The 18,070-nt window shown below is 36.5% G+C and overlaps 1 protein-coding gene across 1 annotated transcript in view; it reads right to left on the minus strand.

Annotated features, from left to right (window-relative positions):
- GLRA2 (glycine receptor alpha 2) overlaps positions 1–18,070 on the minus strand; it is a 130,809-nt gene that overhangs the window by 64,514 nt on the left and 48,225 nt on the right. Inside the window, exon 7 of the mRNA XM_035542117.2 lies at positions 17,440–17,654. Coding sequence (XP_035398010.1) covers positions 17,440–17,654 — 215 coding nt within the window. The remainder of the gene's footprint in view (positions 1–17,439; positions 17,655–18,070) is intronic.

Raw genomic sequence — 18,070 nt, forward strand, 5'->3', positions numbered from 1 at the left:
GCCTTTCAAGGCTCCAGTATGAGCTGGGGTTCCTCATCTCTCATTGGATCAGGAGTGAGTCTGGTGCTGAAACAGCACAGACAGCTTAAACATTTAGATTATTAAACTGCCAGTAACAATGTGTGGGGGCCCCTAATTAGCATGAATCTTTTGCATTTGTTTCTCAGATATCACTAAGAAATTTAGAATATGTCTTTGTGGTATGAATCAGGACATCTCTTCAGAAGTGTAAATTAACCCTCTGTTGATTTGCTAATACACCTTTCCCATATCTCTTTGCTTGTTTTCACCACAAAACACAGGTATTCTTAAACACATTCATAGGAAGTCAGTGGTTAAATTTTTTCCTATAATTGTCCTGGATGTCTATGCTATCTCAGCTGCACTATCCCAGTATCCATACAGCACAGCTATATGATAAAAACATCTTTCCATTCTCATTCACAATTTACACACCCATGGAGGACAGGATCAGTCCTTATTACATGGCACCTCTCATAGTTCATGTGTAATTATTCGTCCACTGTAACTTCTAAAACCTTTTGAGGAGTTACTGCTTTCCAAAACACATTTCCTGAAATGTAAGCCATATGCGTGTAATAGTATGAAAATAAAAATTGTATCTTGGAAATATTTGGAGTTTGATGTGTTGCTGCTGTTCTTCTACTATTTAAAGAAAAAAATGGTGATCTATCTACATTTTTCATAAGACTCTGCAGAGACAGAAGATTATAAACTAAAATAGCCAGCAAAATTGTACTTAGTGCACAAGCTACAGATATGTGTGATGACGGGGGGGAGGTCATTGCTGCAGCATTTTTACAGCTCTACATCTGACCTGTGATTTCTGCAATAAGTGGAGAGGATCAGAAATCTCTGGGGTGTAATTCAGTTCATCTATTTGAGACATTTATATTATTCAGTGGAGTTAAGCTTTAGAGTTAAAATCAGACCTGGTTTTAATCAGACCCAGAGATCTCAATTTCCCAGTTTTATGCTTCAGTCTGCTTGTTATTCTGTGATCATAAAATGTCATCTTGACCCTAAGAAACTTTCCTGAATTTGATGGGTTGGTATTTTCAAGCAGAAATTAAGACTGTGCTAAAAAATTCCCCATAAGTCAAAAATCCCAATTTTTCAACAGACAATTTAGGTACTTGGCTACACTGATGAGTCCAGAGCATCACTTGGACCCCTGTGCACTGCTGAAAGGTAAAGAGTAGCTAATTTCAGCACCTTCTTGCTGCTTCTCCAAAAGCCATAAATGCTAGATAAGCTTAGCGACAATTAACAGAGACAAATATGAAAAACACAGCAGAAGGAGATTGATTTCAAAAAGAACATGCTTCAGTGTATTCATGTGCCTCTCCCAGAAAGCCTCCCATACTTTCCCCTTTCATGTGTTTAAACTATGCATATCTACCAAACCTGACAAAATGGCATGAAAACCCTGTGAAGAGAAGCCTTCTCCAAAGAAATCACACTCCCACATCTGGTCACAGCTGGAAGCCCTGCAAGAGCAACCTTTCTCACGACATCCTGGCAACTCCAGATGAAGTGTGCCTATATGTAAGGGCAGAGAGGCAGGATGGTGAAGGATGTGTGACTGAAAAGATTTGTATAAATATGTTCACTTCAAGTCCTTTTCTACAAGTGCCATGAGCAGTACAAGGATGGATTTCTTTGTATGTTTTTCCATTTTGGCTTTGGTTTTGTGTGAATCCACCAATTTACAGATTCTAGGCTAAGTTAATAGCATCAGAAATTAGAGATTAAAGAAATTAGAGTTAAAGGCAAAAAGGGTGCAAGATTCCACAAATTCCATTCTAACACTCAAATCCCAGTTGCACTGCTCATATCTACTGCTCATATCTACCAGTTATTACTGACCATTAGCAGCAATGGTGAGATATTTTAGGCCTTCTATAAAGGCTTTTCGTGATGTTCTAGTAGGCAGAAGTGTTGAAAGTGTACAAAATCCCTGATAAAATTCTCAGAGGAGGGGAACGCTCCCTGCAACTGGCAAAATGTGTTTATTTGTAAAACGTAATTTCACTTCTGGTTTAATCTCATCACAGAATTCTTGAATTGTAATTCATTTTGAGAGTCTAAATTACAGAATATTATGATTCATATAAAAAAATGACATTCAAAATCTAAATAATTGCATATAAAATATAAAAATAAGGTGCAATGGTAGGTCACTGCTAGTTTTAAAGCTAAAATGTTGCACTGAAGCATATCTTGTAGAATAAAAAGAATAAAAGAAAAGCAAACGTTTTCATAAGATGGGTATATTTGAAACTGGTTGTGGTTTCACAGCTTTGTTTTTCTTTATCAGCAAACCTTCCTGTTGATTTAAGATCCCAAAATCTTCAAATTCTAGATATGACCAAGAGAGAACAACAAAGAGACATTATAAATCACATAAGCGTTCATGTGAATAATGTTGAAATGTTGCAACAACTTCCCCTTATGTGATCACATAGCACTGAAACTGGTAACAGCACACACAAAAATGTACTTGTGTATAGCTTTCAAATTTGTAACATAACAAAATCATTCAGTGAGGAAGTGCTACCACATATTTGCTGGGGTACGGTGTAGCTCCATTTTCTTCTGAGATATCCATAGGTCATTCTCTCAGCTCAAGACTATATTTCATGTGATGCAGCCTCCTGGAATGAGGAGGTAGTGCATTATAAGAGACAAAAAAGCATCTGAAATGTCAGAGAAGGACACATAAAATGCAAGTGATTCCCAGCTTTCATGAAGCAGTTGCAATAGTGTATCCAAATGGAAACACTTCATGCTTTACTTGGGTAATTCAATTTCAAATAATCGGAATAAAAATCACTACATTTTCCATTAAAATAAGATATTCGTCTACAGATTGTTGATGTAATTAAATATATATATATTCTTCCATCAGAATATAAATGTCCTCAAACCAGGTCTCCAGCTGCTAAGTTAGCCAGAGGAATTTGTATCAGTTTAGAGAAACAGAAGATTTAGCCTCCTTTACTAAAAAACAGTTGTCATCTGCATGGTCTATGCTATTTCCATGCATATGACAGATCCATGAGTCTGGTAATACTAGAGAATTTATCCAGGAAAGTTCAGCTTTTTGTTTTCTTTAAGAGTTTAGAATCTCTCCACGTAGCCTGTTGGGCATACTAAAGCAGAGGACTCAATTAAATGCTTTATATTAGATTCTGTGATGCATTTTTAACCTTGTTCATGAACTGAACTCTAAATGCATTTACACGAAAATAGCAAACAAGCTGTGACCCCAGTGAGTAAGTAGCTCTGACAATATAGACTAGACTTCAGCACCAGTCTTCTGCACAGAGGGAGAGATACCTTCTGAGCCAGACACTTAAGATGCCTTGAATTTTCCTCTCCTTCCTTCAAAAGAACAATGACATCCACAAAGGTCTAAACATCCACAATGTGAATAAATGCTACCCAGAATGCTCAGAGAGTAAGGAACATTATATAAATTGTCTATGACTGGCAGACCTATGCATAAATGGAACAGTGCTACTGGTATGTCACTCAAAATGGTCTAAGAAATCAATATTGGCTCCAGTCAGTATGTAATGAGACCAGCTTATGTACAGAAGGATTTGATAGGATTAGATGATGACAACACATTCTTGAAATGCTTAATCATTTTTATCTATAAATCCTGGCACTGAAGAAATAGTTAACTAATATAAGAACTTTTTTCTGATTTCCTCCTAGAATGCACAAAGCCATATGCTAGTTTATGCTGAGAATTGATTTTTTTAATCCACTGTGAAGTTACACATCTACTGTTTCAATTATTTTTGCTTGGTATGTATTCAATTTTCTTTCCTAATTTACAGCTCTGAGAGTCAAACTGAATCTTTGTGATCGTGCAGCTCTTTGCCTGTAAAATTATTACTGCAGACTGAATTATGCTCTGTGGGCAGCCCTGCTAGCACTATGCAGGGCCTTAGAGTCATATCCTGTAAACTACTTGTCTTAAAGATTAACAGATATTTAACAGACTGCAATGAAATAAGGGTCTGGTAACCTCTACATCCACAGTTCATTCACCCTAATCCCTGTTGGCATTGCATGTGAAAAAGAAAGAGGAGGTAAAAATGCATTTGTTTTCCAAAATGCAACAGGTTTGACCTTAATCACACTCAAATAGTAGATACGTAATGATAGGTAAGAAGATTTTTATATAACCACCTCTCTGAGGAAAAACCACCACCACCACCACCAAAACCTTCATGTTTTGAATATTTCAAAATGATGATGATATGTGTTTCACTATTTTTCACACTGTGTTTGGGATTTCCCTCACATAACTTCAGACATCTGATTTTAACGCTGGTCATCTTAGCTTCCCTTATTGACTTGCAGAAAGAGGCATTTGAAATGCGTTCATCTGACCTACCCTGTATACCTGTCTGGGCGTCAGAAGAATCTTGCTGTGGAGGTGTCTCTTTTTCTCTGTTGACTAGAAAGGCAGCTTAAAACAACTTTCAGCCACCTAAGTTTTGACAGATTAATCTCTCCACAGGTTTACAAGTTCAATATTTTTGTTCTGATTTAAAATTGCTTGTGATATACAGATGTGTATAATAAAGTAGTCATCATTAGTATAAGTGGAAAAAAATTGCTCTGGTTTTCTCTGGAAAACTTTAGAAATGCAAATGCAACAAGGACACAATTTCTTTCCATTATGGGTTGTTATAAGCTGCTATTATAAACCAAAACTGAAAATAATCCTTTATTCATGTTCTCTGCACATAGCTACATATGGATAATTTCAGTGTATGTATATCACTAGTTGATTTTAAGCAATAGCTATTAGGGTCTTGTGATCTATTTCCTCCTCTCTCTTCCCCCAGACCCCATATGTTAACTTTTTTTTTTTTTTTTTAATTTCCTGCACTTTTTTTAACCTTACATGGATGGAAAAGTAACTCCTTATATTATTACTGTTCTTCAATTACATAAGCAAATCACTCAGGCTAATGTTGCCATTAGTGGTCTGTGGTCTCACAATTAACAAAACTCATAAACTTCTCTTCTCTTTTATGTGTTCCACCTTAATCCAAATCGTTCCTATTTGGTGATATGAAGACTTGACTTCTTATGAATTCTTTGTTTGTTTCACTTATTGCACCTAAATTATCAGCTGTTTGCCTGGCTGTGGACCAGACTCTTACATAATTAGGTTTCTCCTAGCTGCCCTAGACTCCATCACTATTTAACTGGCCAAATGGACGTAAATAGACATTTTTCACTAAACTGTTTTATACTAGTTGCAAGTTACTACCCAGTTTAATCTAACTTTTCCATTTTGATTTCAATTGAGTTCTCAGCATACCCCCTTATCCCACAAATGGCAAACAAAAGTCATGGAAATTTTCAGTCTTCCTTCTTGTCTGTATTTGCACTCTGTTACTTCTTTGTAAGTTTTCTCTAAGTTTTCTCCCACTGAGTATTAGCAATTTAGAATCAGAAAGCAGTGACTTGGCCTAATGTATATGGAATGAGCACAGGCTATAATAAATATTTTCTTATTTACTAGCACTAAGGATGCTACCACCATGCAATAATTAAAGATTTTAATAACTGCAATCACAACAATCAAACAGGATAATTTCATTATTATTATTATTAACATTAATATCCTTTATGGCATCAGAGGAGGAACAGAAATAGCCATTACAATTGAAAAAAAGCTAAAAAGTAAATATTTACAAGACAGGTAAAACTAGAGGAATATGAGAATCAAACAAGGAATAAGAGGTCCAGAAAAATGCCAGATGAAAGAAACAGTGGTAGAATTATCAGCAATGGCAGGAACAGTATAATTAGAATTACTGGGCACATCCAAACCAAATACTTTTGAAAAAAAGCCCAGTATCAGGTCATGCTGTGAAATCACAGAGAGGGCCACAACTGCAAGAAGAGCAGCTGTGACTTGCACCAAAAGTGGTTCTGAAAAGGGGAATGACAACAGAGCATCAGTTATGCGAAACTGTGGGTAAAAGGTTAATATGGCTGTTGAGTCTATAAACAGAACATAGAGGAGGAGGAAGAGGAGGAGGAGGAGGTGAAAAAAGAAAGCTATATTAAGAATTTGCACAGTAGTGTAGTTGTGATTGCTATATTTAAAAAAATTATATTGGCACAATGACGAAGAAACAAAGTTGAAGGCTGAACAAAATGTCTTAGAAGTGAGAGACATAAGAACCTCAATCTGTTTAGTTTACCAAAAAGGAGATCACAAGGTTGCTCACTTCCATCAAAGGATTTCTTGAATAAGAAAAGACATTATGTCTAGGAAGCCTAAGTAGTCCAGAAGAAAAATGCACAACAAGGAACACTGTCTGGAATGTAAAGCTGGAGAATCCTCAGTCTCTAAGAACATTTATTTTTATTATTAACAATAATATTACATAATATTAAATTTATATATCATAATAATACTATAATATATAATTATAAATGATATATAAATAGACATGCAATATTATAGTAATAATATCATATGATATTATATTAACAATATTTATTATTTATAATGTAGCAACTGAAATAAACATCCAGACTTCATTTTCAAAACAAGATGATACTCTTCTTTAAGACACATTTGAGTCAAATATAGAACCCAGCTGTAACAGCAATTAGATCCAATAAACAGTGTTACCCTAGAAGGTGACTTTGTCCCTTCTGGACTTGGGGGGGGAAAAAAAAAAAAAAAAAAGATTTTTAATTTCTAGAAGTCCATGAACTATCCCAGAATAGAAACAACTGATGACTTGTAGCTTCCTATACTAGCTACAGTGAGCATGCCTGGAACTCACTGTTAGGCAGTGTGGTCTTGTTCTTTTCCTAGAACATTTCAGTGCCTGAGCCTGCTCCTGTGGCTGAAGGACAGTTTTAATTAGAGCAGTTTTGCTCCGAACTTCTAACATTACTTAAAGTTGAAAAGTGCCTACCAGTATCTCAGTAAATGTTAGATTTGAGTGGGATGTGGTTTTTCCCCTCCCTAGGGATTTTTGACATTTCAGAAATGCCTTCTGAATTAGAACAAAAAAAGAAAATATAAAAAGTCACAAATCGCAAATCTTATTTTTTTAGTATCATATCAACTGAACCACTTTCATCATTTCCATTTTCATGTCAAACTTTTCAGATATTTTTAGATTGATTAGCTTTAGATTTCCAAGAAAAAAGGCAGTTTCAAAATAATAATAATAAAAAAAAAAAAAGGATGCCTTGGAGAAATCTGACACTGGGACACTGGTGGTTAGAAGTCAACAACGATCATTTAGGGAATTTTTCCAATAAATGAGAACATTATTGTAAAGTACCCTTTGCATGGCTTCCACAAAGGATTATTATTATTATTATTATTATTATTATTATTATTTTTACAAATAGGAGATCCTCAGAGAAAATGTCTGACGCCATCTAAAATGCATATTACAGCTCAAGCAGAGTGTAATACAATGTGAAAGAGGAGCTAGGAAGATCTATTTTCGGTTTTAGCTGAAAAAAAAAAAAAAGAATTTTTTTTTGCTTGAAAATGTTGTAGCTGAAAATTTATTTTCATTCTCTCTTCAGGGTAACATTCAGTTGTTTTTCAGAAGGACATCTCAAAAAAATATGAATTACAAAAAATCATGCAGACAACAGCTAGCAGTGGTAAGCATATATTTTAAGTCTTTTTCACTGATGGTAGACAGAGGAGCTGGGTAAGAGGCTTTTGAACTCTGCTGCAGTCAACAGCTGCTATTTAGACTGCCTTGCCTTGACTAGGAGGGAAGCACGTCCGGAGGAAGCCAGCATCATCGTGGAAATCATGAATGAAACTGGCCGAATGGCTTGCCATGAAGTGCATTACCCACATTCAGGCAATCCACAGTCTTTTAATTAGATATGCCTTTCAACTTGGGAAAAGCTTTTACTGAAACCTCATTAATGTAAGAAGCTAATCAACGCTTATAGCTGCATTCACTGAGAGTGTTTTACCTTTAAACAATTCTTCATGAAATCATTTGCCAAGCTACATCTCTTGCCTGGAAGCATGTGTAACGCACACTTTTTTGACTGGTTGCAAAACACCTGTCTCCTGTTCCAGTCAATGTAGAAAAAGATAAGAGATAACCTCTAAATGCAGTAGTATGGTTGGCACATAACAGTTTTAGTGTTATGTTTTTTTTAGTTTGAGCAATGTTGTGTTTATCCCCTTTCTAATAGGGCATTGGAATATGGTAAAAAATAAATACATTTCTCATTTCTCATTTATCAAAAAGACTGCTATTCACTTGTACAATCAACACTACATTGTTACTAAAGAATGACAAATATACCAACTTCAGAGAGAATAATTAACCAATTAAGAGAATAATTATGCATTATTATTCCCACTCACTAGATAGGACAGAAGGAGAAAACAAGATGTAAGAAAGACCACATTGCTTCCTGGAGCAGTGATTTTGTGAGACATAAAAGCAAAGTTATCTTTGTTTTCATATCCAGGGATAGTTATATGCATAACTAATTTGTTCTGCACTGTTTTCTTTGTGGCATAACACTCGTGTTCCTTGACTTTGGCAAGCCCTGGTAAGAAATAACAGCAATGGTAATATCTGAGCATATGAATGCTTTAATTTAAGTCATTCTCAATGACTGGATTTTGTTTTCATTCTGAGAAGATTCTGTTTCTGTTAGGAGGTTCAGGGGAAAGCAAAACACAGTCAACATATCATGAAATAGATCCTGTCAGACAATTATGGCTTCCTTAAAAAAGCAAGAGAGAAATTTGACTTGTTCGAGAAAGCAACAGAACACACTGTCCAACTGTAAAAGTCTTTATCATAATCCTGACATTTGGGTTTCTTCAGTTCCTTAAACTTTTTTATTTTTTTTTTCTCCCTCCAGTTCCACACAATTTTATACTGCATTTAGCCAGTTTTTGATGAACAGAGCATACTCAATCATAGACAGATTCTGATCAGGAATGTGTTACTCTCATTACTGTCTGTGACCATCTACATGGTTCCTTGGAAAATTAAGAGGTGTTTTGAAATTGATCATGCTGTACAAATGGGCTGGTATCAGTGCCTCCTGACTGCAAATAAATTTTAGAAGTACTACTGTTCATCATATTTCAGGACAAATCTATCAATAAAGTGTTTTGATTGACATTAAACACACAAAGAAAAATGCCCTTCTGGAAAAAAAAAAAAAAAAAAAAAAAGAGATTCTATGAAAAATGCATTTATATCAATGAAATACTTTAAATTACTTTTTAGTGTCCCAGCAGACCATTTTTTAATAGAAGTTGTTTCTCCTATCAGTGACAGATATTGATATGCTCTTATCATAATAGTGCCATTATTGATAATTATTTATAATATAGCCTGCACTATAATTCCTATGAAAACATGTACTGAGGAACATTCATTATGTTGTCTCTTTTTCCTAACTTATGTTTTCTGCTGTGATTTAGTCACTTAAGTTTCTCTCCAGATATATTAAGAGTTCAGACTCAATTCTCTAAAGGCTTAAGCTTTGGAAGAACAGGGAAAGACAACAAACTGTCTACTTCTCACACACAGGTATGTCTAACACAGGATACAAGCTACTGAGGATAAAAGTACTGCTCTCACACTCCCTCAAGATACCCCAATTAACCCCTCTAGGCTTCTAGGAAGAAGAAATAAGGAGAAGAGAATACTTCATCAAGGTTTTTAACTTTACTACTAAGGATCTGTGAATAATGACATATTCTAGAGTGCATGACTGTATTTCCATGCCTTAAAAACAAATTATATTGTTTTCTTGTCAATGGCTAATTTAGAATTGTTTCATTTCAAAAGCTGATATTACTATAACAAAAATAGTGTTCCCCAGTACTTGCAAATTAAAGTTATCGTCATATCATATCACAGGCATAAAAAGAAAAAAAAAAAGACACCAAATCAGTTAGTTACTCCTGTAGAAGTCTGATGCATCCATGAAGAAAAGTAAATAACTTGTCTCTGTTTAAACATGTGTGGGGAATACTTCTAGTCATCAATATCAATAAACAAATTGTTGTTTTTTTTTTCCAAATAGAAACATTTCCCAAATGAAAAAAACAAAACAAAACAAACAAACAAAAAAAACCTTTTAGTCAAGTTCTTACAGTTGCACTGCAACTCAAATAAAACTTTGGGAAAGTAAGGCATCTGTGGCCCAGTTGCCTTAAAGCAGCAAGCAGTTTTCAGTAATGTTCAGACTGGATCCAGTAGTCTTAAGGTACATCACAAATGAAAGCATTTTTCACAGGCTCTAGGGGGTCCCGTCAACATTATTTCAAATGAAACATTCACAGGAGATATTCATAAGTAATATTCTTAGATGATCTAATAGAGTCAAGGCTTGAGATTATTTGAAGTGAATGAGCCACAACAGCATATGTCATTGCTTCAGAGCGGGCCTGCAGTGCTTATTTGTGCAAAAGAGCAGCACTACGTGCTCTTCAGAGAGCTGCTAAAAGCCGCTAGAAGGTCCTGTAGGGTGCAGGAATGAAGCTCGAGAGTCCCAGTACTGTGCCAGGGTTATGAAACAACCAGCAGAGTGGCGTGCACAGTAACTCCAGCTCTTCTCTGATGCTTGAAATAGGCTATGCCAAATGCCAGACCTCCCAGATGACTGCATTATAAAAGCCAGGAAGTACCAGGAGTACTCAAACTACATCCCAGAGGTATTCAAACACATCTTAATGCATATTTTTTGCTGTCACGCATGGCAGCAACTACTGTTTCTGTAGTACAGTAAATACCACTGTCTCCACTATACAGGAAAGTAAACTATAAAGTTTAGATTAGTACAAGGGAAAAAGTGACTGATTTAATCTTCTGTTTTTTACTTTCATAGAGTAAAATCTGTTATAAAACCTAATGTATTAATATTTATCCAGTCAGTATCTCCTCGGTCAGCTTTGCACAGAATGAAGGGCAGCATGAAATTCACTAGAAACCATATACAAACACTTCAAGATCCAAAGATTGGCCAAGCTAAAGAGAATAACGTGGTCATTTCTAGCCACATATTTAGATGCTCTGTGTAACAACTACATCCTTCTGTCTCCTACTCTCCTCACAAGAAGCATAGATCCTGCTGGGTTTTGGTGTTGTTGTCGTTTTGATTTGTTTTGTTTTCATCTTCTTGGCCTTGCAGCAGAACCAAATCTTTGGTTTCACAGAACTGGAAGTAATAGATTCATGATGACACATATATAACCGTGCCAAAGCTTCAGATGAGATACTGCTGCCGCTGAAGTTGTAACTGCATAGGTTAGCCCTGTAAGTATCTACCTAGATCTTGAAGAAGCAAGTTTGAAGGAAGGAAAACTGTCTTTTACAAGTTGATGTGGGCCAGGGAAACAGAGAATTTTCATCAGGCCCAAGCATTTATTATCAAGCTATTAACATGGTATTAACATGGCCACAGTGCTATTAATACTCGAAGTGGCAGGAAAATTCTCTCTGGTACATCACCATGTACCACTTTTTCCACTACTGTCAAACTTTCTCTTGCCCTCTAGCACAAATACATATATCTTGACTAGAAACTATTGATAAGAAAATGTAAGTAACGTGAAAAGAAGAAAGAGTAAGGAAATTACATATAAAAGTTGTAGATGAGAACCAGAAAACACTTGTTTTGAGCTATGAAGTTATGAGCATGTGTTTATAAACAATTTGACAGACATTTATTTTATAGTATTTTGTAGAACAGATTTTTTGTACACAGAGCTATGTTTAGTATGTAAGTTTCTACTGAAGAAATTCCTTCAATAAGTCACAGCAAGCAAACACATACTAATTTTTGACCCTTGCTTTACTTTGGAAGTTTTTGTTGAAAAAAACTTCAGTGAGTTCCTTCGTTAAGTAGTATAGAATAAATCCCTGTATCCAAATTCAGATACTGTATGGAATATAACAAAGGGTATTGAATATGCTGTGTGAATACAAGATTTAGTTGTATCTAGGTTTCTGAAGCTCAGAAGAAAAGAAAAAAAAAAGAAAAAAAAAGAAAAAAAAAGAAAAAAAAAGAAAAAAGGAAGGGAAGGGAAGGGAAGGGAAGGGAAGGGAAGGGAAGGGAAGGGAAGGGAAGGGAAGGGAAGGGAAGGGAAGGGAAGGGAAGGGAAGGGAAGGGAAGGGAAGGGAAGGGAAGGGAAGGGAAGGGAAGGGAAGGGAAGGGAAGGGAAGGGAAGGGAAGGGAAGGGAAGGGAAGGGAAGGGAAGGGAAGGGAAGGGAAGGAACTTCTCTGTGAACTTCTTTCTAAATCTACTCAAGGACACTGAACAAATTTTAAAAAGTGGAAATTTGTTTGCAGTTCCCCCATCAGAACAAATAAATATGTAACATAAGGTAGACATATTAAATACCATGGCAGTGTTTTAGGATCATCACGTCTCCAACAGGATTTTGTAAATAACTAATAAGAATAGGGTTGGCCTAATTATTTAAGCAACGTGTCAAGCACTCAGACATACAGCTCATATTAGCCAAGAACTAATTAACATATCTCATGCTCATTGAATTACTCTTGTACTTCCTCCTCAGATCCTGAAACTAGAGTAGGAGTAATCTGTCAAAAACTTCTTCCATTCAAATTTACTTTTTTTTATTTTTTTTTTGCCATATTACTGCACCAAAATGCATCATCTCTGTTTTGTTACATGAAAGAGCAAGCTATCACCTTAGACACTCTGCTTCCTATGAAAACAAATGAACATACAATGGTGTAATTTCTAAAACCAACATCTATTCCTTTTTCTCTAATGTTATTTCTCCTTATTTCTTCCTTTTCATCCTTTTTTATTTTTATTTATTAAGACTTTTTTTAACCCTAATTCAAAATAAAAAATGTGATGCACTCTCAGATCTTCTTTACTTGATAACTTTTGGCATTAAAGAAAGGAGAGGTTACTTTCTCAGATTGGTCTGCCAGAAGCCAAAGAATCTTGAAAAGGCTTCAAAAATGCTGAGGATAGTGGATGACATGTAAAAGCAGTAATTTACTACCAAATGGAATGGACTTCATGGACTTTGGCTTTGCAGGTCTCTGCACCTATTAGAATATAGTGCTTTTATTACAACTGGTAATGCATTTAGTGATCCAAAGCAAAATGAAGTGAATGGAAGTCTTCCCAGGGGGTTCAGTGAGTTTTGAATAAGATTTTTTTTCTGCGCAGACTGCTCCCTAGGGAAGGAATATGCATTCATTAAGTACTACACAGTAAAGTAACACAATATCAATGCTATACAACTGTGTAAAATAAAGCTACTATCATTTACTTGACTTAAAGTATCTTCAAATGTTTTGCTTTATGGCATGAAAAGTAATTCACTTTTTTGGACTGTCATTGTTAAGGTTTGGTTTATATGTGTGTTCTAAGAAGAAAGCAATCTGAAAAATACCCAATTATTTTTAATAATTTCAAGCAAGAACTCTGTCATGTAATATTGTACCAGAGTTGAAAACAATATGTAGGTAATTACTTCTAAACAGTACCACTTGCATCATTTAGATAGTAACTTGAAAACTAACCAAAAAAGTAACTAGGTATCTTCTTGGTGCAATTCTTCTTTGCCTTTCTTTAGATAAAGGAATTATTGCCTTTAAAGTTTGTGAATGTTGATGCTTGGTGGGGTTTGTTTGTTTGCTTGCTTGCTTGCTTGATTTTGTCTTTGTTTGTTATTTGTTTGTTTGTTTTGTTAAAGCTATAATAAAATAATGAAGAATAAGGAGAAACTCTTGGCAGGAGACAGTGGGTAAGTTAAAGGTAAAGTCAAATTCTATAAATGCGTGTTAAGAATAGGACACAAAAAAAGATGGGGAAGAATACAACTCTTGTATTCAAATCTAGGCTGCTTTCACAAACCAAAGTTGCATCTGTTTTTTTCAGTGCTCTTACCAAAATAACCCTCCTCTCATGTCTTATTATCTTAGATATTCATGCTTGGAGCAATTTTGGAATGGGCATTTTATTGACAGCCTAACTTCCTGTGTCTTGGCAATATGTAGACAGGACTCAGAAAAACATTGCTTTTAAAGAGCCATTTTGCAAGTTCAGATTTAACACTGATTTGATTCAATTATTTTTATATTTTTATTTTTAAATGCATTTCAGCTGGACAGATTTTATTAAGAAATACAATTTTAGTGTTAACTTACAGATGGGGTTTTAAAATAGCTAGGTTCATGAAACAACAGCAAGAAAAGCTTGTTTCTTGTAATAGAATCATAGAATATAGAGAATGGCCTGGGTTGGAAGGGATCTTAAAGATCATAGAATCATGGAATCATTAAGGTTGGAAAAGACCTCAGGATCATCTAGCTACAACCCCCCTGCCATGGGCAGGGATGCCACCCACTAGATCAGGTTGCCCAGGGGCTTGTCCAAACTGGCCTTGAACACTTCCAGGGATGGGGCATCACAGCTTCTCTGGGCAACCTGTGCCAGTGCCTCACCACCCTCTGAGTGAATAATTTCCTCCTAATATCTAATCTAAACTTCCCCTCTTTTAGTTTAAAACCATCCCCCCCCTCGTCCTGTCATTGCCTGTCCGAGCAAAAAGTTGCGTTCCACCTTTTTTCATAAGCCCCCTTTAAGTACTGAAAAGCTGCAATGACGTCACCCTGCAGCCTTCTCTTCTCTCAGTAGGACAGCCCCAGCTCTCTCAGCCTTTCTTAATAGGAGAAGTGCTCCAGCCCTCTGAGTATCCTCACGGCCTTCCTCTGGACCCGCTCTAACAGCCCCACATCCTTCTTCTGCTGGGGGCTCCAGACCTGGATGCAGCACTCCAAGTGGGGCCTCACAAAGGCAGAGCAGAGGGGGACAATCACCTCCCTTGACCTGCTGGCCACTCCTCTGGTGATGCAGCCCAGGATGGAGTTGGCCTTCTGGGCTGCAAGCACACACTGCTGGCTCATGTCGAGCTTTTCTTCCACCAGAATTCCCAAGTCCTTCTCTGCAGGGCTGCTCTCAGGGAGTTCTTCTCCCAGTCTGTCTTCCACCCATGTCTGCGATTGGCCCGACCCAGGTGCAGCACCTTGCACCTGGACTTGTTGAACCTCATTAGGTTCACATGGGCCCACTTCTCAATCTTGTCCAGGTCCCTTTGGGTGGCATCCCATCCTTCTGTTGTATCAACTGCACCACTCAGCTTGGGGTCAGCTGCAAACTTGCTGAGCATGCACTCATTCCAGTCATCTGTCATTGATAAAGATATTAAACAGCACTGGTCCCAGGACAGACCCCTGAGGGACACAGCTCGTCACTAGCCTCCACCTGGACATAGAGCCATTCTTCTTTGTGTAAGGAATCAGATACTGCTGATGTGGACCTGTACACAAACATGGGTGTACTGCTTACTTTTGCACACAGAGCCTGTTCTGAAGCAATTTGTTTCACATCAGTCCCATGTTTCTTATGGCACAGCTCAGCTGCATTCACACAGCAGAAATGCAACAACCAGGTGTTTTATGACTGAAGTAAGTGTACTGGACTCTCTGGTGAAGTAAATGTCCTTAGTGTCTGTCTTCTGGCAAAGGAACAGTAAAAAATTCTAGGAGAGGATGGAATGGGGCCAGAGCATCACCTCTGACAACCACTGAGATAAATCTATTTAATCTTGAAGCTGGAGAAGAACCTCTCCAATAATCAAATTGCCACAGTCAGTATATTCTGGATCTCCCCTTTTCTTCAACTCAGCAGAAGTCCAGAAGTGTATCCAGCTAATGCTTTTCATTGCAAACAAGGGAGAACATGAACAAAAATTTCAGCTGGATCTAAGGCACATGATAAAAAGTCTTTCTAAAACATTAGCTTTATGGACATAGTAACACTGCAGAGCTTCTTGGCAGAGTGTGCATGCTCTGTTGGAAATGTTGGTGGAAATCTCCACTACAGTGATTGTACCACTTCCAGTACTCAAGGCAATTAATTTGGAAGAAACTTGGAATATATCAGCATGGAATCATGTTGTACCATCTAGACACCATCTTCAGTAACTCCAGGCTTGCTATCTACAGAGCCTGCATGGTTCTTGCCAAGATTGTCTCTTTGTTGACTTTCTTCTCAGAGTGTTCATTTGGTAATATTGACTGAATTGTCTGAACAAATGTTAAGAAATTACACATTTGAAATTCTGAGTTAATACATGAAAGATCTTTAGTTTGCATGGAAAATTATACATAGCTCCAAGTGAGCAAATGAAGCTGAACCAACTGTTGTAGTCACCAAATTTTAAGTGATACTTTCTTATTACCAACAGAATAGTAACACAATCTGTGCAGTTTTTAAAGTCACCCTATGTATGCTCCATTTGAACAAATTACAGTACTTGGAATGAGACTAAATATGACACTGAGTGTAAAGCAGAACAAAATACAACATGCCTTTTGGAGTGGATCATATGCTATACAAACACTCAAAAATTGTGCTTTCATTGTTGCTAGCATGGTTTTATGATCCTAGACCTTGCGATTCTGGGCATCTGTAAGAGAGAATTCTTCAGGGAATTTATCTCATGACTCCACAGATGATTGTAAACTGATCTACCTCTGAGTTCTCTTCCAGAAAATTGTACAAAACCTGAACACACACAATAAATTCTGCTGGGAATGCTAACAATAAAACCATTAAGGCTGTGCCCATGCTGAAAAGAGCTGTCATGTTGACTAATCAAAGAACACAATCTGTAATCTATAATCTCATCTACAGCAGCTGCCCCAATTTAAAATAAATAAATAAATAAGTAATCAAGCGAGATGATGTTTTTGTGAGTAGACCGGATGGAGAACTGCAGGCAACACTTGAATAAGAACATAAACTAAATCTGCCATAAAACAGAGAAAGACATTGACAGTTCCTCACTGAAAAGATTCTCCAGAAACACATTTCAGGTATATATATGTTATATATATGTATTTTATACACACACAAATATATTTATATATCCATCAGATTAAATGCCGTATCTAGCCATGTCAAGTTATTTGGGAGACTACATTTGGGAAACAGTCCAGAAGAGACGAGACAGAGTTTATAAAGTCCCCAGTCTAGTTTTCAGGAAAGTGATTTCAGAAATACAGTGAAGTACCTACATACTTCAGAAAACCTGTCTTCTAAATATTGATGTCTAAGTGTCAAAACTAGCAGTTTTAATTTTTAATTCATTAAAAATCCAGAGCTTAGAACACTCTCACCATCCCGCAAACCAAGAGAAAACCTTAATTCAAATACCAAATACCTGGATATTTCTTTCTCAGGTATTCTTATCAAATGCATACATACACAGATCTTTAAGAAACTTCAGAAATACTACCATTATTTCTTGGTAATAACAAATCTATGGTGCAAAATTACTTCCTTACTTTTGGGAGGGAAGCTCTTGATCCTGAACTTTGGGTGGTCATTGTCAAAACTGTAGTGATACCCAGTGCAACTCTAGCCGGAGCAGCGTCCATGTTGATCCAGAAAGAAACCCAGGACAAAATGACTATCAGCAGGCTAGGAATGTACATCTGGATTAGATAGTATCCCATCTGACGCTCCAAATGAAACTTGACTTCAATGCATGTAAACTTTCCTAGAACAAGAAATTATTTTCATAAATGTTCTTTGCACAGTTTTATCTTGCTTTCTAAACATATATTAGATGTGAGGCCTGTTTTGTAACCTAGCAGTACAAGTCAGCCACTTGTTGCACCCTAATCTGTGAGACACATGGAGCCCCTGAAGGAGACTGTGTCCAATTATTCACATTAACTGAGAAAACAAGTATTGGAACAGTTGTTTTACCTCCAGAAAATATAATATTTTTTTCTCAAAAATTTAAAAAGATTTTGTTTTAAAGTATACTGTTTAGTATTAAAGGGTGTCAGTATTTTGCTCTATTAATTGCATGAGATTAAGTAAACTTGTCATTAGGCAAATTATTAACAATCAGAGTCCTATGGTAGATTTAATTCTGGCCACATCATTTGCTTTTGTCTGTGGGCTCTA

The sequence above is a fragment of the Cygnus atratus genome, chromosome 1 (assembly GCF_013377495.2).
Source record: "Cygnus atratus isolate AKBS03 ecotype Queensland, Australia chromosome 1, CAtr_DNAZoo_HiC_assembly, whole genome shotgun sequence".
In the NCBI taxonomy this organism is placed as follows: Eukaryota; Metazoa; Chordata; class Aves; order Anseriformes; family Anatidae; genus Cygnus; species Cygnus atratus.